The 22,864-nt window shown below is 34.5% G+C and overlaps 1 protein-coding gene across 1 annotated transcript in view; it reads right to left on the minus strand.

Moving 5' to 3' along the window:
• Window positions 1-22,864, minus strand: part of RP1 (RP1 axonemal microtubule associated) — a 348,078-nt gene that overhangs the window by 40,488 nt on the left and 284,726 nt on the right. The window contains 1 exon segment of the mRNA XM_054580711.1: window positions 100-319. Within this exon segment, the coding sequence (XP_054436686.1) occupies window positions 100-319 (220 nt within the window).

Raw genomic sequence — 22,864 nt, forward strand, 5'->3', positions numbered from 1 at the left:
ATCTGGCTCTTTACTCAAAAATGTTTCTATTTTTTGTTTTAAATCATCAAAATTATTTTCATTTTTAATATAAATCACAAAAGAAGTGAAATTAAATACCTGGCAAAGATGCTTTATTAGTTCTCAGAATGGGTATTTCTTTCCATCTATCACCATTGTTTTCATCCTCAGCTATCCAGGAATCAACAGTTAGACAAAACAGCTCACATGTGTCTATGTTTTCAAGTCTAATTTCTTCAAGATACCACCTAGGGTCATTTCCACTGTTGTCATGTCCAATATGTATTTTAGAGATTTCACCAATACCTTTGAGATTAATCTGCAACACAAAAGAGAAAAGGGAAATAAAATTTACTACATCTCTGAGTTGATTTGTTGAATTAAAATTCATGTTCTATTTTTGAACTAAATATCTACTTTTCCATCTGACATATTCCTTATTAATTTCCCTTAAAACTAGTTACTTGTCACACCATGAAAAGCTGTTACTTAGGGCAAAGCAGAAATCTATCAACCATGGACAAACTAATAGGTTAAATCCACCTAATATTCACTATATCTTTTTTTTTAAGTAACTCACTTATACTATTAAAAATAAATATTTTGTTGTAATTATTGATATACACTGTTTATTCAGTGTTTAGACCTAAAGAAGATAATTTAATCTTCTGGACCAATGTCTATAATAGATTGGATTTGCCTATTAAAGTGGTATTCTGAGGAAAAGAAACCATATACATGTGTACTTCTAAATTTGAATTAGGGCTAACCAAATAACCCATAAACAGAGTGAATTTATATTGGGAGGACTGTGACTTTTATTCCAGTTTTACTGAGGAATAATTGACATATGATCACTGTATAAGTTTAAGGCACATGGCATGATGGTTTGATTTACAATAGTCCAGCTAACATCCATCTCCACATATAGGTGGAATAAAAGAAAAAAAGAGAAATATTTTCCTGTTGTGACAAGAATGCAGAGGATTTATTTGCTATAGTCATCATGTCGTACATTACTTCCTTAGTACTTATTTATATTATAATGGGAAGTTTGTACCTTATGTCTATCACCTACCAATTTTCTCTCCACTCACCCTCCACTTCTGGCAACTACAAATATGGCCTGTTGTCTATGAGTACAGCTTTCATTTTCAAGTTGTTGTTGTTGTTGTTTTTATATTCCACACATAGGAAAGATCATACAGTAATTGTCTTTCTTTTGCTTTCTTTGTTCATTCAACATAATGCCTTCAGGTTCTATTCATGTTATCACAAATGGTAAGATTTTCTCATTTTTCATGCCTGAATAATATTCTGTTATACCACAATTTCTTTATCCGTTCTTCCATTTATGGCCAGTTAGGTTACTTCCGTGTCTTGGCTATTACTAATAATGCTGCTATGAACATGGAAGTGTAGATATCTTTTTAAGTTAGTATTTTCATTTCTTTTATATATATTGCCAGAAGTAGAATTGCTAAATCACATGGTTCATTTAGTCCCATATAGCCAATTTTGTTCATCTTGAGTATTTGCCAGTATTTCCATGAATCTATTTATTCCTTAGAGTTCTATAAATCTTCATTTACTTCAAAGATATGACCTGCTTAGATACCTATAACTTAGAGTCAGAATCCTTTTCATAAACCTATCCAAAGATACATTTGCAAATGTATTAGAGTGAAACAGTGACTGTTTATAAATGACCAAATTTAAAATGACATGGTTTAGATTTGATTATGGTGTAATTGATAAACAATTTTAGTTTTCTGTAAGATATAACATTCCAAGATAATAATTTCTTTGTATATAATAATTACTATGAAATGACATAAAACAGTACAAAGCCCTTATTTTTAGACTCAACATACAATTGCAATATATATAAAGACCAAACACTATCAAAGCTTTAAAATGCTGTACAGGACTTAGCAGAAGTGTGCATTGAGCATTGGAAACAATTCACAAATTCTGAAGGGTGCATTACAAACACCTGGAGTACCACTTCTCAATGTCCCCATAAGGAACCAGTGCTCTTGGCTTGTCAAGTTAACTGACAGGACACCTGCCATCTCTGATGTTACCACTGAGAGTTTCCTGTTTAAACTTGATTCTGAATCTTTGCAAGTTTCTCCATGGGGCACGTTGAAATTTTTAGGAAATCTATTTTGATAAAGATATATACATACATACAAACAGAATAGTTGTTATTATTCTGTTTGGTATTCTTCCCATGTAATTTTGAGCATATAAATAGGCCTGATTAGTTCAAAAACTGCTCTTTTATAAGGAGAGAGAATAAATACGTGAGATATTCCAGGGCCCAAAAGAATAACTCAAAGTCATTTCTCACTTTTTAAAATTTATATTTTGGGAAGATTGTCAAATATACTTAGCCAAAATATCATAACATAAACTTCTTGTAAAGAAAACAAATTGGAGGGTAATAACCCTGAAATACATTAGTCAAACTTAAAACTGGATTTAATATCAAATATTTTGTCCAGAACATAGGGTCCTCCTTAATATATATAAATATTTAATATCTTTAGGCCAATAAAATATTACACTTTAGTTATTCCATGCAGAGGCGGAAAATGTATCACATATACTACACAAACACATATCACATAAAGACCATACACATGAAGACTGAACATCTAAAGACCACACACAAAATTTTTGCAGAGAAAGAACAAGATTATTGGTTTTATAGGACTAAATTATCTAAAGATAACTGTTATTCTTATGACTTTGTTCAAAATATTGCTAATTTTAAATCTTTTTCTTTTCCAGATATAAGAACACTTGATTTTTTTTTCTTTAGAACAATTTGTAAATTATACCCTCAAAAGCAATACTGAAACATTTACATTTTTCTCCCTACCGAATCCCTCCAGGATTCAGCAACTGTTAGTGTGAGAGGGTTATTTTCATGGCAATATTTTTGTTTGCATAAACTCACTATGAATCTGTTCTCTTTATATTAGCACCAGTTTCCAAATGTGGTTTTATTAACCAAGCTTTTGTCTGGAATATCAAAAGAGTCATACCAGGACTCTAGAAATATCACCAGAAAGCCTTAAAAATTAAGGTTAACTTTCTGAGCAAATAAGAGTTCCTTGGAGAAATGGTCTTGTACCTTGCTTGGTCCCATGGTTCACGGCAGTCTTTCCAGGTAAGGAAAAAAGGTTGCTTTCCTGAAAGATGGCAAGGAAGAGCCTGAAGACATTTCAGGCACCTCAAGAACTTGAGGAATCCTTCCTAGAAAATACAATCTTCCAAATATAAATCGGGAAGAATCAGAGAATCAGAATAGACAGATTATACCTAATGAAATTGAAGCAATAATAAAAAAACTCCCAACAAATAAAAGCCCAGACCACATGGCTTCACAGGTGAATTTTTCCAAATGTTCCAAGAAGAACTAACACCTCTCCTTCTCAAACTGTTTCACAAAATTCCAGAGGAGGGAAGGCTCCCAAACTCATTTTACAAGGCCAGCATTATCCTAATTCCAGAACCAGACACTACAAAGAAAGAAAATTATAGGCCAGTATCTCTGATGAACATAGATGCTAAAATCCTCAACAAAATATTAGCAAACCATGTATAGCAATGCATCGAAAATCATACACCATGATCACATGAGTTTTATTCTGGAATGTAAGGATGGTATAATATTCACAAATCAATAAATGTGATTCATCACATAAACAAAATGAAGGAAAAAACTACATGATCATATCAACAGATGCAGAAAAAAGATTTGATAAGATCCAGCACCCATTTATGATAAAAACTCAGCGAAGTGGGAATAAAGTAAACGTACCTAAATGCAATAAAGGCCATATATGACATACCCACTGCCGGCATCATACTCAATGGGCAAAATCTACAAGCGTTCCCCTTAAGACCAGGAATGAAGGGATGTCTGCTTTCACCTCTCTTATTCAACAGAGTACTGAGAGTCCTAACCACAGAAATCAGACAAGAGGAGATATAAGTCATCCAAATTGGAAAGGAAGTAGTAGAATTGCCTTTATTTGAAGATGACATGGAGAGAGAGCCCGAAAGTTTCCACCAGGAAACTACTAGAACTGTTAAGTGAATTCAGTGAAGTATTAGGATAAAAATTAATATTCAGAAATCAGTTGCATTTTTATATGGCAATAACAAACTAACAGAAAGGGTAATACAGAAAACAACCCTATCCACCATTGCTTCAAAAAGAATAGAAGTCCTAGGAATAAACCTAACCAAGTATGTAAAAGAGTTGTACATGGAAAATTACAAGAAATTGAAGAAAGAAGTTGAAGAAGATACAAATAATGGAAGCATGCACTGTGTTCATGGATACGAAAAATTAACATCATTAAAATGTCCATACACCCAAAGCAATCTATAGATCCAATGCAATTCCTATCAAGATTCTAACGATGTATTTCACAGAACTAGAACAAGTATTTCAAAAATTTATATGGAACCCCAAAAGGCCCCACATAGCAACAGTGATCCTGAGAAGGATAAACAAAGTTGGAGGAATCACACTACCTAATATCAAACAATACTACAAGGTCATAGTAATCAAAACAGCCTGGTAATGGCATAAAAACAGACACAAAGATCAATGGAACAGAACAAACCCCAGAAACAAACCAACATCTTTGTAGTCAATTAATATCTGACAGAGGGATCAAACATACACAATAGGTTAAAGATAGTGTATTCAATAAGTGACATTGGGAAAATTGGGCAGATACATGCAGAAAAATGAAACTAGACCACCTTCTTATACCTCATGCAAAAATAAATTGAGAATGAGTCAAAGACAAATGTGAGACCTGAAACTACAATAATCCTAGAAGAAAACATAGGCAGAAAAATATTGGATATATTTCATAGAAATTTTTTATTGGATCTATCTCCCCAGACAAGAGAAACTAAAGAAAAAATAAACAAATGGGACTTCATCGAACTAAAGATTTTTTGCACAGCAAAGAAAATGATCAACAAAATAAAAAGACAATCACAGAATGGGAGAAAATATTTGCTGATACATTTGATAAGGGGTTAATATCTAAAATATATAAAGTACTTACAAAACTCAACACCAAAAAAAAAAATAATAATAAAAATGACCCAATTAAAAAATGGGCAAAGGACCTGAATAGACACTTCTCAAAAGAGGACATACAGATGGCCAATAGACATATGAAAAGATGTTCAACATCGTTAATCATCAGAGAAATTAAAATTAAAACCACAATGAGATACCATCTCACCTATCAGAATGGCTATCATCAATTAATCAACACACAAGTGCTGGCAAAGATGTGGAGAAAGGGAACTCCTTTGCCCTGTTGGAAATGCAGACTGGTGCATCCACTGTGGAAAGCAATATGGGGATACCTCAAAAAATTAAAAATGTATCTGTCTTTTGACCCAATGATCCCACTTCTGGGAATATATTCGAAGGAACCCAAAACACTAATTTGAAAGAACATAAGCACCTTTATGTTCATTGCAGTGTTGTTTACGATTGCCAAGATATGGAAGAAGCCCAAGTGTCCATCAATAGATGAATGGATAAAACAATTATGGGATATTTACACAATGGAATACTTTTTGGCCATAAAAAAAAGAAAATGTTACCCTTTGCGACAGTATGGATAGACCTGGAGAACATTGTGCTAAGTGAAATAAGCCAGTTAGAGAATACAAATACCTATGTGGAATCTAATGAACAAACTGAACAAAGCAAATGGGGACAGACTCATAGATGGAGAGCAGGATGACAGCTCTTTGGGGCTGGGACAGCTAGTGGGGAAGTTAGATTTCACTCATATGTGGAATCTAATCAGCAAACTGAACTAACAAGGAAATGGAGACAGACTCATAGATGGAGAGCAGAATGACAGCAAGTGGGGACTGGGAGCAAGTGAGCAGAAAGGGAAGAGGGCTCGTGGACATGAACAACAGTGTGGTTATTGCTGGGGGGAGGGAATATAAGGAGACTAAAGGGTAAGGGGAAAAAATACAATAAAGGTTAAATTAAAAAAATAAAAACAACTTATTGAAATTGGTGAATTTTTGTGTAGCCACTTTATTTTTTTCTGTTCACTTTTTTAATTGTTTTATATTTTTATCTTTTATGTAGCCACTTTAATATTAAAGATGGAAGAAAATATGCAATATTTTTGGCATATTAGGCTATATATTTCAAGAAAGGTAAAAACTCAAATGAAATTTAAAAAAAAAGATTTGTGCAGTGTATGGAGAAGGTGCTGTGTCGGTTCAAAAGTGGTTTGTAAAGTTTGAGATTTCTTGCTGGATAATGCTCCATGGTTGGGTAGACCAACTGAAGTTGATAGCAATTAAATCATGAATTGACATGAATTGAGAACAATAAACATTATACCATGAAGAGATAGCTGACATACTCAAAATGTCCAAATCAATAATGTTATTGGTGAAAATCAAAAAGGTGTCTTTTATTTTATGAAAAAACCATGTGGACTTTTTAGCTAACACAATATTAGCAGTTCCTGTTATACCCATCAGAGAGAGTTGTGTACTAATTAGGAAATGCCTGAATGTATCTTATTTAAATTATGACTAGTCTAAAAATAGAGTACAGCACTCACAGAAGGAAATTAAAACTAGTATTTGGCCATCATAAGTGAACCTGAAATTAAAAATGTATAAGCCCTATCTCTAACTCTGCTGGTAAAAATAGATATTTGTAAACAATACTAAATGGAGTCAAGGTACATAAACTAAATCATTACTACTACACCATTCATGCATGGATTTGCCAATTAAAGTCAAAACCAAAATGACTCTACCATCGTCTAGTTAGTGCTAGAGATTGCTCCCAATGACTTCTAATGTGCTAGTCAAACTAATCTGGAACCTTTAGTTCTGGTTTAATATAGTCAACCTGGGCCACCTCAGCTTCAATCAAATGCAACATGCTAAAAAATTATTCTTGCATATAACTGTTTTTAAGGTCTTTTTTTTTTTTGCATTTAGCTCCTACATTTGAAAACACAAAACACAAACAAACAAAACCGTGATTCCACATTGTAAGATGATGGTTTTTCATCATACAGATGGACTATAAAAATAAAAATAACTTATCAAACTTATAGATGGATTACAGCATTTCTCAATTATTCTTTAGAAAGAGACTAATACTTAAAGTAGCACATAATCACAGTGTAAATGAAATTACTTTCAACATGAAGATCAAAGGAACATATGGATTGACAAGTATAGCATTAGAAAAAGAAAGGCAAAAGAAGTGTGGAAATATAGTCTATTGCCATTGCTCTAATGTCACATGTGAAAAATTGTAAAAATATCTGTAAACTCATGTTACTCAACCAGAACATGAAGATTTTAAAGATGCTGAGAATGACTCATTTGAATACTTAAAATTACTAACAAAATGATTAAGTCTACAACTGAATTTAAGAAAGTGAATAAAGCAGTTTGTATATCCACATATTTAGATGATTCTACCTTTTATATATATCACTCCAAGAATAATTTAAATATGTACTAAGTAAATTGAACCACTTAAACTTTTAACAAATTTTTAATACATATAAACACTGCTCTAAGCAAGCACATCAACTAGGGAAAAACAGCCCTTACAATTCAGTATGTGAGGGCAGATATGGGAACCACCAATTCAACACATTCAAAGCGAGAAATAAGTAAAGCAGAGATACAAGAAAAGTATGAGATGATTTAGTACAAGTAGAGCAGGTAGTGAAGACATTAGACTTTGAGGAATAAGCAGCATATCCATGAGGTAGAAGATAAGAATGGCATGAGCAAAACCAAGAAGAGGAAATGTGTTTCTTGAATCTGAGTTCATTGTTTCTGAAAATTTAAAATTCTAAATTTTACTTTCTCTGAACAGAATCTAGTATACTTTCAGGTATGAAGAAGTACTTAACAATACAGATGCTGCTGGCAAGAAATGGATGTGGAACAACTGCTTGAAAGAGGGATGTCTAGCATAACACATAAGAGTGCGGGTTTTACAGCAAAGGGGTCCGCTGCAAACCCAGGCACTGGGATATTGAGCAAGTAATATCTATACTGTAAACTTCAGTTGCTTTATTTACAAAATAGGGTAGTTAGGAATCATTTTACTAGGAGGTTTTAATGATAAGTGACACATTAATTAGTAAAAATTGGACAAATAAGTACACACAGGTATATCTCAGAGATATTGTGGGTTTGGTTCTAAACCACTGCAACAAAGTGAGTATCACAATAAAATAAGTCATAATCTTTTTGCTGGTGGAGAGTTTTACCTTCAACTTGTAAAAAACACAGTATCTGTGAGGCAGAATAAAGCAAAACACAATAAAACAAGGTGTACCTACATCGTGTCCTTAATAAATAGTGGCGATATTAGTAATTATATTATTACTAAAAGGGGATCCAAAGGGAGTAGGTGATGAATACAATGCGGAGAAGGAAACAAAATACCATTTACTTTAATCCTACAGATATTTTTTTCTATGCTTTTGACCTTTCAGCACTGATCTGGGTGTTCAGATGGGAGGAGGAGATAAACCAAGAGAGATCAGACAGTCCATGACTGTTTCAGGAGAGAGAGCAGGGTAGAGAGGCATAGAGAGGCTTCTAAAGAAGAGCCAGAAGAACTTATGCTGTATTTTGTGTTCAGATCACCATGATGCTTTTCTTGGAGCTCACTAGATTGAAATAGTTGGGAAAATCAGGTAGTTATTTGAGGATTATTCAAGAAAGAATTTGAAAATTATCACAAGGAAGGACACTTTAATTTGTTAATGAAAATGGAAACATTTATGCAAAACTTAGCAGAAAAGATTCTCAAAGTTTAAAAATAAGCAAGTAATATACATTCAGTTTTCAAATTCCACAATAAAATGCATATCCTATTCTTTCAAAGATGGAGAACTTTTTACACTAAAAGTTATATAGCATATTAGAGAATGTTCAGATACAGAACTGCAAAGGAATAACCCATATTTTCAAGGAAAACAACATGGCTATTGGATCTGTGAATATTCATTCAAAATGTTTATGGAAAAAATATGCTCTCGTCTGGTACCTACTTTTTGATGTAGCTGTTATTCCAGACATTTTTGCAATTATTACCCAGTTAGGTTGTTCTAATTTGGAGAGCCTAAATCACCTCATGTAAATCTTCAGTATTTTCTCATAAATGTTATGAGAAAACATAACATCTTACCAATGTTATCTTTTAACTTAAATTCTATATTAGAAGCAAATTTCATGTTGTGCAAAGTCTGTATTCTCAGTTTGGAAGTGTTTTCACAGTTTGGAAAGACACACTGAAACACAAATTATCATTGTGATCACTGATATCCCATCTGGGGCATTTCATCTTAACTCAACAGCTCATTTCATACAGGATAGATTATTTTATATACTTCTTGCCCTTCAAAAAAGAGTATTGTAACTTAAAAGCACAGGAAGGAATCTGGAAGTATAGACTGGAAACTTGACTCTAGTATGTTAAAAATACTGAAAACTATCAAGGTAAATTTTAAGGGGAGGTAAGTGACACCACCAAAAAAGCAAACAAACACAAGTATAGACAATTTATTATATAGTGCAATACAAAAATCAAAATAAGGTATTTTTTTCCTACACATGTTCTAGGTAAAAATTATTGATGTTAATCAGCCCCAGTGTACAGGAAGTAAGACACTACCACAATTTTTCATAGGCTACCATTAATGAGCACTTTTCCAGGGAACCTGCCCTCTGGCCTATTCGATATACCAACCATGTCATTCCTCTTGAAAGAACTGGAAAAGAATCTTTCTTGGATTAATGCATAAATGATATTTAGATTTTTTTTAAAGGTGGTACTTCTATGTCCTAGAATGTTCAGACTTCCTTCTGAAACTAGATACACATTCCTGAATTGAAGAATGCCTTCAGTTGGTACCAGTCACAAGTTAAGTTCAGAAGCCCTTTTAGCACCAGTCTTTAAAGGCTTAAAGAACCTAGTGATCTCAGCTTCTACTAGGTCTTCCCCCTGCTCAAAAAAAATGTGTTTTCTCATCCCCCAGTCCCAGTCCCTGACTGTGATCTTAACTTTCAGAGTGAGAGCCTCACACACCTGATTACTCAGAGTTACGTCTCTAAAGATTTGATAGCTACTAGCTCTAAATGAATTCTGGGTACATTACACACCATAGTATCACTTTCTTGAGAAAACTTAATAAACTTCAGTCTTTGATCTTTCTTGATTGCTGATTTAGTTAACTATTTTCTTTGCTGGACTCTTAACCCTTTGAGGACTTGGGCTCTGTCTTCTTTTCTGTATACTTAGTATTTACACAGCATTTGTCATGTAATAGATGGATATAACATTTGTTGAATAAATAATTTAATTGTTGAGTTCTTCTTTTTTATTTTAATGTTTCCTTCATACTCTTTTCCTTCTATCAAAATCTTGATGGGTAATAATTCTGATGGCAATTTGAAAATTGTGATAATTTGTAACAGCACATTCCCGGTAGATATCTGAGCCTTTGTAACTAGAAAAATTTTTGTCATACTTTGACCCATTTTTGCTTTTAAAAATAATTCAGTAATAATTTGTAAACCTATCAATGGTGTCCAAATGAATTTAAAATGGGCTTTTACCTTATTATGTCATCTATATTTTTGATGGTGAATTAATTTTTTAGAGAAACAAATCCTGGTATTTTTATAAAAGAGTTGTGTGGTTAATGTTAAAATTAATGACCCATAGCATATATTTTTGACTTATTCCAACATAGCAGAAATATTTTTTCTGGATTTTCTCAGAAATCTTGATACATGTTTAAAAAAATATAAGCAGATTGTGATCAATTCTGAATTTAAGCTATATTTTCATTAATGGCAGCCTATATTAATCTAATTATACAGCAATAACAATAATAAATCTGGATGGAATATAAAGAACTGTGTGACAACACTAGAAAATAAGCAAAGCAGGCAGATAAAGAGGAAATTTGACCTTGAAATAATAAGTCAAAAAAGATATTATCCTTGAAGATGGGAAAAATCTTTATTTCATGGCTTTTGCCCTTGGGGACATTCCCAATACTACAAGGCACAGAAAGGGTAGAACTGAAGCAGAAAGCAACTGTATAATCTATCGAAAAGGAGCAATGGAGCTGAAAATCGGGAGGGGGAATCCTAGAATGGAGGAAACAAAAATAAGCGAGCACTAAATTGTGCTTACAAATGCCAGCCAGATCCTAGACCAACCACTGCACTATGTAGATGCATAGTAAGACTTCAAGGCACTTGGAGACATAACAACAGCCAGAAAGCTTTTGGAACAGTGGCGATTTCAGCTGCTGCTTATCACAGGTAAGAGACTATAGTCTGAGTCCCACCGAGTTATTAAGAGCATGGTAAATACCTGGCACTCTCTACTGAATCTCTAGAAGTGTCAGGCATTAGAAATGAAGATTACATCTCTTTCCCCTCAAAGATAAAGATACAACTACTGGTAAATATACCTGCCATAACTCAGCATAAAAACAAACCTCCACAACTTCAAGGTGATCCATCAATAATTTAACAAAACACAACATTCTTAACAAGTATATAACAGAATCCAGAGTATTTAAACTATTATTCACAAGGTCTAGTATACAATAAAATATCACTAGACATTATGAAAAAAACTAGGTGTGACCCATAGGCAACAGAAAAATCGGTTAATAAAAGTTGACTAACAAACAATTAAAATGTTGAAATTAGTAGACAAGGACTTTACAAGGGCTACAATAAATGTGGCAAAGAATCTACAGAAAAATATGGGTGAAATGGATCGAGATGGGAATTGTCAGGAGCAACCTGGAAACTGGAAAAAAAATGGAAATCCCAGATCTAAAACGTATAATAACTGAAATAAAAATTCATTGAATGGGATTAATAATAGATTCAATACAGAATAATAAAGAATCAGTATACTGGAAGATAGATTAATAGAAATTATCCATACTGAAGTACACATTCGAAAAAAATGAATAAAAATATCTAACAGAGCCTCAGTGTCCTGTGACACATTATCAAGTAAATTAATAGATATGTAATTAAGGTCCTAGAAGAAAAAGAGAGAATGGAAGCATAAATATTTAAAGAAATATTTATCAAATTTTTCTAAGCTTGATAAAAAGATGATAACCCTTAAATTCAGAAATCATGGTGTACCCCAAGCAAAATCTGTATAAAACATTAATACATTGACAAATCATAGTCCTACTGATAAAAAAGAAAGAAAAATTCTTAGAAGCCTCCAAAGAAAAAAGAGATTATATATGCAAATGAAAATAGAAGTGGTGGCTAACTTCTCTTCAGAAATAACACAAACCGGAATATAATGGAACAAACGTTTATAAAGTGCTAAGTAAAATAAAAAGCAGTGAACCTAGATTTTTTTTATTTAGCAAAAAAATTCTTTAAAAGTAAAGGCAAATGCATATTTTTATTCAAACAAAAGCCAAGAAAATTCATAACCAGCCACTTGTACTACAAGAAATGCAAAGAAGTGTTCTTCAGGCTTCAGAGTAATAGTATCAGATTTACAATAAGATAGGAAGAGCATGAAAATAGTAAATGTGTGGGGATATATAAAATATACTTTTATCTTATTAAATGTTGTACAAAGAAATTGACTGTTTAGAGTAAATATAACAATGTTTGATGGGGCTAAAATATATGTAGAAATAAAATATATGACAATTATCAAAAAAGAGATGGTGTGGAATAAGTGGAACAGTACTTTTTAAAGTTTATTATCTTAATACAATATGTTAAGAATGCATTTTGTAATGCATACATAAACCAGTAAAAAAATACAAAGAGACAGTAGGCACAGGTAAAAAGTCAAAAAAAGAGCTAGAATTTAATAGTAAAAAAATTGCTTAATCCCAAAGAAGGTAGAGAAGGAACAAGTATGCTAGTAAATTAGGTATCTGACAAGACTGTAGTATCTAGAATACACAAAGAACTGTTAAAACGATAGGGTTCAGCCACTGTAGAAAATGATCTGGCAGTTTCTCATGAATTACAAAGGCCATTTAGAGGACTTATCTCTTAGGAAAGATTTTGTCTGCATAATTCTCTCCTCTAAGCATCTGGCTAATTTACCATTTTGGAGGCACAGGAGCCTCCTCTTTACTTGGCTGTTGTGCATGGCCATGGGGCAGAGGCTGTTGTTCCTTCCTCACTTTCGAGTCATACTTACTTCTTTCTGGACTACTTGAATTACAATACTCTGTACTTTTTCCTTCCTTCCCACACAGATGGAAATAAATACATTTTTGTACTTTTAAACAGATACGTAATTAAAATAACAAACAAAATACATATTCATGGTATACATATAAAATAAATTTGCAGTTTTTAAGTTTAATACATTTACATCTATAGAAGATATAGACAACTTGCAAAATATGGAAGATATAGAATTTACTCATCATTTAAATTAAATTGTTAATGATTCATTTTTCTAATTTCTTTCTTTTATATTCCAGGCAATAAAAACTATGCTGTGCTGAAGGACATAATTATCTAAAATCATGGTGGATACATTGAAAACTAACATTCCAACAATCAAATATGCTACCCTCTGGGTAAATTTTGTCACAATTTGCAGATTGTTAACGTTCTTTATAGAAGTTAATTTATTAAAATTTCAAATGTCATAGAGCTTTACAGGAATCCCACTTATTAAAATCAATATATAATTAAACATACTATTATATATACCCTTTTTTGTATTACAACTACATTTTCTATATTTTCTATTCACTTTTCTCTTTTGAATATAATTACTAATTCATGGCTTTTCACAGTTTGCACCTGTTTCAATTAACGATTATGATTATTATCACTATTCTGAAGATGGTACTTCCAGCTTAGCCGGTGAAAGCCCCTTTATATTCGTTCTTCAGTCTGTCAGCACCGTCCTTGACGTTTTTGAAGCTATCATTGATTCCAGATAACAGAAGGATACTTCAGAACAATTCTGTTTTCTTTTATTTTTTTCTTGCTGGAAGACATGGAATCAATATATCCTGGTTCTTTTTAGCAGTATGAATTATTTGAGACAAAATATGGGCACCAGGAGACAAGTGAGAGTTGTGGGTGGGCGGAAATGTAGCAGCTATCAGGACGGTTAGTAGTGGCAGATAAGAAAATCCATTTCCAGTTTCCCCCTTCATCTTGGTGTTTCTTCTCAGAATATGCTCTCCTCATGGATCTTCTTGTGGATTCCTGAAGACCATGACTTCTTCTTTCCCTGCTCAGACATCAATCTCGTAACCGTGTTCTGGGCCCTGCAGTTATGCTTGTCACCTTTCCCCGATGCTCCCACACACCTGCCCTGCCCTTCTCTGTCACGCGTGGTGCAATAAGAATTGATCACTCCTGAAATCTCTCTGCCCCATCTCCAGCTCTTCACTTCTAGACTGCACCTCTCATATTGCACTCTCTCAGGCCCACTTCCTCCTACGTTTGGCCCTATGGATCCTGGGATTTGCAGTATCTGCTTCATTCTGAGACAATGGCAAATGGCTCCTCTCAGATGTCCTGCATTGCAGTTCCATTGTTACTCTTTAGTTTCCATGTTGAAATTTCTCACTGTTACTGAATCTTAATATATTGTGAGATGGACATTATTCTGAACAAAAAGTCTCAGGCTAAATAAATTTCATGGATTTTTATAAAAAAGCATTTCTTGGAGTTGATAGAAGTGAGAAGATAGGCAATCTCCTGTTAGAACAGGACATTATTAGCATAAGGCATATTTCAGCTACAGTTCGCATTTTTGCAAATACGCTGTTTATTGAATCCGTCTCACAGTTGAGGATACTGAACTAAAGTACTGGTCCAAGTTTGCATAGGAAGCATGCAAATTAAGAATGCAGACCTCCAGCGAATGTTTAGTTCAAAACTCAATCAAGCCCATCCCAGTGGCTCAGTTGGTTAGAACAGGCGTCCCCAACCCCTGGGCTGGAAATGAACTGGTCCGAGACCTGAGCTCCATGTGCTGTCCCCTCCACCCCAGTTAGAGTGTTGGCCAGATAAGCCAAGGTGGTTCGAGTTCCGGTCAGTGCACATACCAGAAGCAACCAATGAATGCATAAATAAGTGGAACAACAAATGGATGTCTGTCTCTCTCTAAAAAAACAATAAAAATAAAACATTTCAAAAACTTTCAATGGAAGTCTTTCCTAATCATGGCAGCTTAAAATGACCTAACATGAGAAAAGGACATAAACAATTGTTGTTAGCATACTGCATTTTTACAATGTTAAAAATGACTGAGAGTTTTATTGTATGTATTTTTCTTCTAGAAAAACTCTGTGAGCATGTTGGTCAAGCTTTATGATAGAAAATACAGCTCTATAAGGAATGGTCACATTTCCCAATTTTGAAATGGCTTTTCTGAAAGTAAAATGAAATAAGCCATATATTAATTATGACTTTCTCTGTAAGTGGAATTTTGTAATACTTTAACTCAAGTCTAATAAATTAAAATAAAGAGTGCATATTATTTTTAGAAAAAAATTATTTTATGTCTGCATGAACATCAATAGAATTAACAGATGAAATAATGAGGTATTCTAGAGTCATGTAACAAAAAAAATTCTATATATATACATGAGGAAATTATTTAGAAAATTAACTGTGACATAATTCCCTTTGTATTAAACATAGTTTTATTTCGCACATACACACAAAGACATTTCACTTTCTCAAAGACAACCTTTTCTGTGTAGTTTTCGTTTAGTGCTTCCTTTAGTCTCATTTCCCACCACTCTCTGCTATGCAAAACTTTCTCAAGGTTAACTCATTCCTTATCAGCTCCCAATATCTTTGGGCCTTCCCCATCAATATCTTCCCCCATACCAATTTCCTGGCCTGCAGTGTGTGCCCAGGTCTCTTCTACACCTTTCCATGCCTTAGGAAAAGTCCCAGCCTAATCCCGTGTCTTTCAAAAGCATCCTCAAGGCACCTTCTCTAACCTGCATTGATCTCCCTTGTCTTTAAATTCCCCGAAACTCTTAATCATTTATTCATTCATTTATTCAAGTCATGAAATAACTTTTATTGAAAAGCTATCATACCAGACACTTCTCCAGGCACTGGGGAGGGACAGCAATGAATAAAATAGACAGGGTACTTTCTCTTATGAAGCATACCCTCTAATGGGGTAAAAGAGACAATAAACATAAATGAGAAAAAAGGTAATGATGCACTAAGTCCTCTACAGAGACTGAATGGGGGCCATTCTAGAGAGGATATCCCAGGAAGGCATCAGGCTGAGATCTTAATACACAAAAGATATTCAGCTGGTTGCTATTAGGAGAGAAGGCATTGCAAGCAGAAGAAAGAGCTACCGTAATTTTTCAAAAGCCTGAAAGTGGAAATGAGTTTGGATTGTTCCAGTTTAGAGCATAAAGTGATTCCCTGACCTATTGTGGCCAGGAGTAACACAGAATGGGCGAAGGACAAAGAAGTAGACAGGTACCATTTATTAGAGGTGAGATTGTAAGCATCAGATAACATGATCTGGTTTACATTTTTAAAAGATTTCTCTGAATGCTCTGCAAAAGAAGGATTCCAAGAACGTAAAGGTGAAAGCAAAGGGACTGTTTAAGAGACTAGTATGTTAATCTGGATGATAAAACACAGTGACCCGGACCAAAGTGCTGGAAATGGAAATGGAGGGAAAAAGAAGGATTCTGATATATTTGGAGGTATGTTCTGTGACACATATTTTATCGGACTACATCCTCAACTTCTTGGGCTGGAATTTCACTTTATTTGCCTTTATATTTCCAGGTTAAAGATTATTTTCTTTGAAGTCCAACCAGAGCTCAGGGGTTCTACTCTTTTTTTCTTGATTTTATTCATGTTATCCATTTGAAAACTCCTGGTATTTGCTTTTGTGTTCTTAATTTTGCCCCTTTTAAACATTTTAGAATACAGCTTTCAAAATTTTAGTTCATCAAAAAAATAAATAAATAAACTTTGTGTAGTCACAGTACCTTTTTTAAATGCTTTCCCCTTTTAATGATTTTCCCCTTTCATTGAGATTGTTTATAATTGAAGAGTCAGGTTTAATTTTTAGGAATCTACCTTTCACCCCAGCTAGTGTGGTTCAGTGGATTCAGCGCTGACCTGCAAAACAAAGTGTTGCCAGTTTGATTCCCAGTTGGGCACATACTGGGTCGCGGGCCAGGTCCCCTATAGGGGGCATGTGGGAGGCCACCACACATGGATGTTTCTCTCCCTTCCTTTCTCCCTTCCTTCCCTCTCTCTAAAAATAAATGAAATCCTTAAAAAAAAGAAAAAGAATCTACCTTCCCTTGTAAGCCAAATCCCTCTAGGTTTCAGAGTCACACCTGTGAAATACAGAGTTAAGATTCAGAAGTCATTCATGAAGCTAGTAGACAAGACATCTGTAACATGCAGACAGTATCATGGTCAAATTGGGATCTGTAAGTATGCTATTGGTTCATATTTATGTTGTGTTAACATTTCTGAAGTAATAATGCTACTGAAAACAAAGACAAAATGTTCATGCCCAGACATAGATTAATTTCCATTATAATAATTAGCTACAAATAAGCCAAATATGAGATATCATTCTGAAAAATATTAACATTAGCAAGCACAATTTCAAGGCAGTCATCTAATTTTAAAATTTAAAATAAAGGGTGGGGCAAAAGTAGGTTTACAGTTGTTCACATGGACAATAATATAATTAATAAATAATAATACAAGAATAAATTTCATGTTTGTGTACTCACAATTATAGACCCACTTTTACTCCACTTTGAATTAGAATTAGTAATTGTCATTTTTATCTCTCTCTCACACACACACACACACACACACACATACACACATGCACAGACACAAATACTTGTAAGAATGCTTAAAGAATTAAAGGGCTCAAATGCAGCTTGTAATGCTATCTCTTCCATTTGTTTGCCATTAAGGGGTCTACAAATGAACCATCCCAGACCATAAATAAAATTTCAGACTTCCTTTGTAATCTACTCCAAATGTTAGGAATATTGTTATCAAACTACATTGTCTGGAATATGATAAATCAATATTGAATATACTCCTAGACTAGAATATTAAAAGTGAACACTTTCCTTGAGTTGGTACAAATATTAAGTAATGGTTAATAGGCTATTTATTCATTTCATATATTAAAATTATAAGAAAAGAGGTTCTAATTATACTTAATGGCTCTTGCAAATATGAGTGATATACAAAAAGCTATACATATTTAATGTACACAGTTTGATGAGCGGACACATGCATAAACCCAATCATAGTACAAAAGTGAACACGCATATCATCTCAAAGAATTTCTCTTGGCCTTTTGGAGAGTTTTAAGTTTGATTTTGACTTGAGAACTAGACAAGCTTTTCTAAGATTAGAGCCGTTTTGAAAATAGTTCTTTAAACCACCTGACTTATAAAAAGAAGGATTCAGTTACAAGGGCTAGAAATCTGTGGTGGGTGGAGTCAGAGAAGCTGTGTGTCTCTGTCAGATTACCCAAACCACAAAAGAAATGCCAGACCATGTGCTTAGGTTCTTTTTTCAGGCAGAATTTCCACTCTTTTCAGTGGGTCTTTGGGCACTATCATTTTGTGATCAACAGCAAACCTCTCCAAAGAGAGGGAAAAAAATAGCTGAAGAAATTTGAGCAGCATCAAATGTCAGTTTAACAAAGTTAAAATTCTACAACAGAAAGAGTGTTAAGTAACAAGTACACCTGGGAGCTTTGAAAACACAATAATCAGGGTCCTTGCTTCATAGGGCAAATTTGGAAACTAAATTCTACGCCTAGTGCCTCCCACCGACATACCAGGTCCCATTACAGGGCCAATTCACTACAGAATTTACTGGTCAACTTTGAGGAAATACATCAGTTTTTGTATGTTCTCATGATCATCCAGCAAGCACCATCTACCCCATGCTACATGGTACGCACTCCAAAATACTTCCAAAGGGACTATGTAGTTATTTTGAACTATTTTGAGTTTTGTTTGTTTAGTTGTTGTTGTTGTTTTTTTAAGGAATCAAAAATTTTATTTTATTTTTTGATTGGCTTTTATTCTTTTTTTTTTACATTTATTTTCTTTATTTTTTCAAATACATTTGTCTCTGCCTTCCCCCCACCACCTTTTCCTGCCGCCTCCCCACCTCCCTCCCTCAATCCTTCCCCTTCGGTTTTGTCCATGAGACCTTGCTACACGTTCCCCAACCCTCCCATTCCCTTCCTCTTCCCCCATCACCCCCTCCCTCCATCCCTCTTGTCTCTGTTTGTTTCTTTTCCTTTCAGTGTTGCTGGTCTTGTTTTCCTTGCATCTTTGTATTGTTGGTTAGTTGTTTTTTTTAACTTTTGAGTTATTTTGAGTGTGTTTTCATTTTAAGTGGCTGTGACTTTAAGGCTTTTTTCATTTTAGTATTCTGTGGGCTTCTTGGAGCCTTTCATAAGTCTGATCACTTTTCAGAATTACAATAAAAAGAAATTGGGTTTTTTTCCTTAAAACTAACCCAGTCTTACAATCAAAACCAGGTCAAGATTCAAGATCTTGAATCTTGTGTAATAATAGTGACGAGATCACAGACTAGTGTTTATCTAGTGTAATAATAGTGACGAGATCACAGACTAGTGTTGTTGAGGGAAAGAAAATCTCTGTCAAACACTTTACATAGGGATTTTGACTCAAAACGACTGGATTTCACAGAGCAGGTCCTTTCCACCCCACAGCACATTGAAACAGTTGGACAATTCTATCCTGAGAGGTGAACCTGGCCCACAGAGGAAAACAAAACAAAACAAGACAGAAACAGCAAATGTTGCTGGTATGTTAATGTGTAAGTGAAATAGTTGCTTGTTTCTTCCTTTCCACCCCTTCACTTTCCACATAATCACCCTTTGTGTAGATGCAGCCTGTGCCTATTAAATGCAGGTGTGTGAGTGTTGGGTATATAAGAATGTATGTGTGGCTGTGCCTATGAGGACAAGCTCTCTCATATTCTACAATGTTTTCCGGGGAATTAAGTAATATTTTGTTTGCAAGAGCAAATCATTAAATGATATTAAAGCTGAATAAATTCCTGCACCCATTACATCTTCTGAGTGGGAAAGTTTTTCCCATTTTGCTCTAAGTATAAGTGGGCTGATAGCATCCATTCAGCTTCTCCTGTGCTCTCCAGACAGTGGCCTGGTATTACCCTGGCACTGGACTCCTATTTGCATTCAGGGCAAAGGTTAATCATTTCTAAATGCTAGCACTGCATTATGGCACACTTAAACAGTAAAGCATAGGCATGGTGACAAAAAATAGACTAGATGAGTGAAGTTGATGCCACTGTGTCTTGGGCCAGAGACTGAGCTTGTCAAGGAGCTGAAAACAGACAAGTATACAGAGGAAAAGGCAAAGTGAAGTGCTGAGTAGATGCATTTCTGGGTTGTCCAGGAAGGCTGTTGATGAAATTCAGTTCCTTAAAACAGCATGACAAACCTGATGTCTGGAGTTCTTCTCTTAGCATGCTAGGTTATATTAATTAACTAAGCCTCTGAATCCAACTAAAGGAGAGTGAAAAATATTCCATGGGAACCATACAGATACTGATTTCATTGCCTACTGTTACTAGACTTAGAAAACTGCTAAAGATAATTCAAGTGTAATTAGAGTTCAACGCCAAGGTCTTCTGTTTCATATTTGAACTATGACTCATTTTCCTGGCCTGCAAGCTATAAAATTTGGACCGGGCTTCCCTGTAACACCTCCTCGCCATTACCCACAATAAGATTCTCACAGAAAATGAGAGCTAAAACTAAATTTTTACTTGTGGCACAGAAATGTTGATCCCAATAAAATCTGTTGAGCAGATGGATTAGCAAGAATGAGTTACCACAAGCGTTTAAGAAACTGAAATAAGTATAGCTTGAATCTTTGGAGAGTTATTGTGAATATCATTTCTACATCCTTTACTTCCTAATTTAACAGATAAATAATGATAGGTAGATGATAGATTAGTTAGATAGAAAGACATAGATAGATAGATAGATAGATAGATAGATTGGTAGATAGATGTAAAAAAGAGATGGAGAGAGAAAGAGAGGGAGGGATAGTGAGAGTACCTAGGCACAGGTAAAAAACAATTGACTCATACTTGAGATGTGAAATTAACATGTATTTATGAGACAAAGGAAAATGAATAGAAATGAAGGCTTAAAATAAAATTAGATAAACTCACAGATGTTTCCAAAGTTGATTACTGAGAATCCGTACATGAAGATGAGATATTTGAACATTAATCTATGTGTTGTCATATGATTGGAGCCAATATCATTGGCAGAAAATATGTGCATTTTATAACAAAACAGAAATCTGGCAAATATACACATTTCTCTTGGTATTGATGAATCTGTAAATTTCTCTCTTGTTCTTGACATAACATGATTGTGTCCACTCTATAATTTATAGATTAGTTTCAAAGAAGAGAATACAAACTGTTCTTGAAACTCACTCCACAAGTATTGTTTACTTTAATAAAATGTTTTTACTCAGTTATAACTGAGCTTCCTCCTCAAGACTCTAATATAGTTTTCAGTGAAGGACAACCAGAAGCTGAGCCTTACTGAATACCGTAAAGAGAGGAGATATGTTGTAAGTTTTCCATTGGAATTTATCTATGCAATCTTGAGTTCAATCACAGATGTCAAGATCAAGTTGTAAACTTGAAGTAATTAAAATTCTTCGGAAACTTTAGGGAGCATTCCCCATCCCCAACCTTTTGAATCCCTGAATCCTACCATTAAAAAAAATGGCTGGGGATATCTAAACTTGGAAATACATGTTTAGAACTCACTATCACTCTCAAGTTTACACACTTCACAGATATTTGAGGGCCTGTGTTTGGCCAGTGTTGAGTACCTAGGTCACAGTAATGTGTATGACAAATATGACCCCCCCTCCCTCAGGGAGCATGTACCTCAGACCTGGACTAGGATCTTCAAAGTTGAGTTACAGATGCTATGAATATGCTGCAAAAGGGGGCTGTGGAGAAATGGAAAATGTTTATATAACCAGTCTGAGATGTTAGGGAATGTCAAATTTTAGTATTAAAATTACACAGAGTGTTGATGATAATATGCTGAAGGTGGATTCGGGGACAATCGTTTACAAGGAAAAAGCCTGGCCAAAGAGCCACAAAATGAAGACACTGCAGAAGTACAGATGAGACAGGACAAAGTCTGGCTTAGGTTGGAAGAGGAAACAAATGCAGGCATGCTGAATATCTGCACTTCACGTAAAAGCAAAGTGCACGGAACCTATGCTGTGTACCTGTCAGAGTCAGGAAGGGTCTCCCATCTCCAAGGTTGGCTTTCTTTACAATAAGCAAGGAGGAGGGCCCTTCAGGGGATTAAAACCTACAGATTCAGCAAGGGTTTATTTGACCTACTCTATTCTTCATTCTCTATACAAAACTACATTTTATAGCACTGAGATTCCCACTGTCATGTTCCCTATCCCTGCCGCAATTCACATGTTGAATGCCTAACCTTCCAATGTGATGCTCTTAGAATGTGGGGCCTTACAGAGGTCATAAGATCCTGAGGGTGGAGACATCGTGAGTGGGATGAGTGCCTTTATAAAAGGGACCTCGGAGAGTTCTTTTGTTCTCTTTCTGCCATCTGAGGACAAAATGAGAAGTTGGCAGTTTGCAGCCTGGAAGAGGGCCCTCATCAGAGCCTGACCACGCTGGC

The sequence above is a fragment of the Pteronotus mesoamericanus genome, unplaced genomic scaffold (genome assembly GCF_021234165.1).
Source record: "Pteronotus mesoamericanus isolate MK-2021 breed Mesoamerican mustached bat unplaced genomic scaffold, CSHL_Meso_final contig_601, whole genome shotgun sequence".
In the NCBI taxonomy this organism is placed as follows: domain Eukaryota; kingdom Metazoa; phylum Chordata; class Mammalia; order Chiroptera; family Mormoopidae; genus Pteronotus; species Pteronotus mesoamericanus.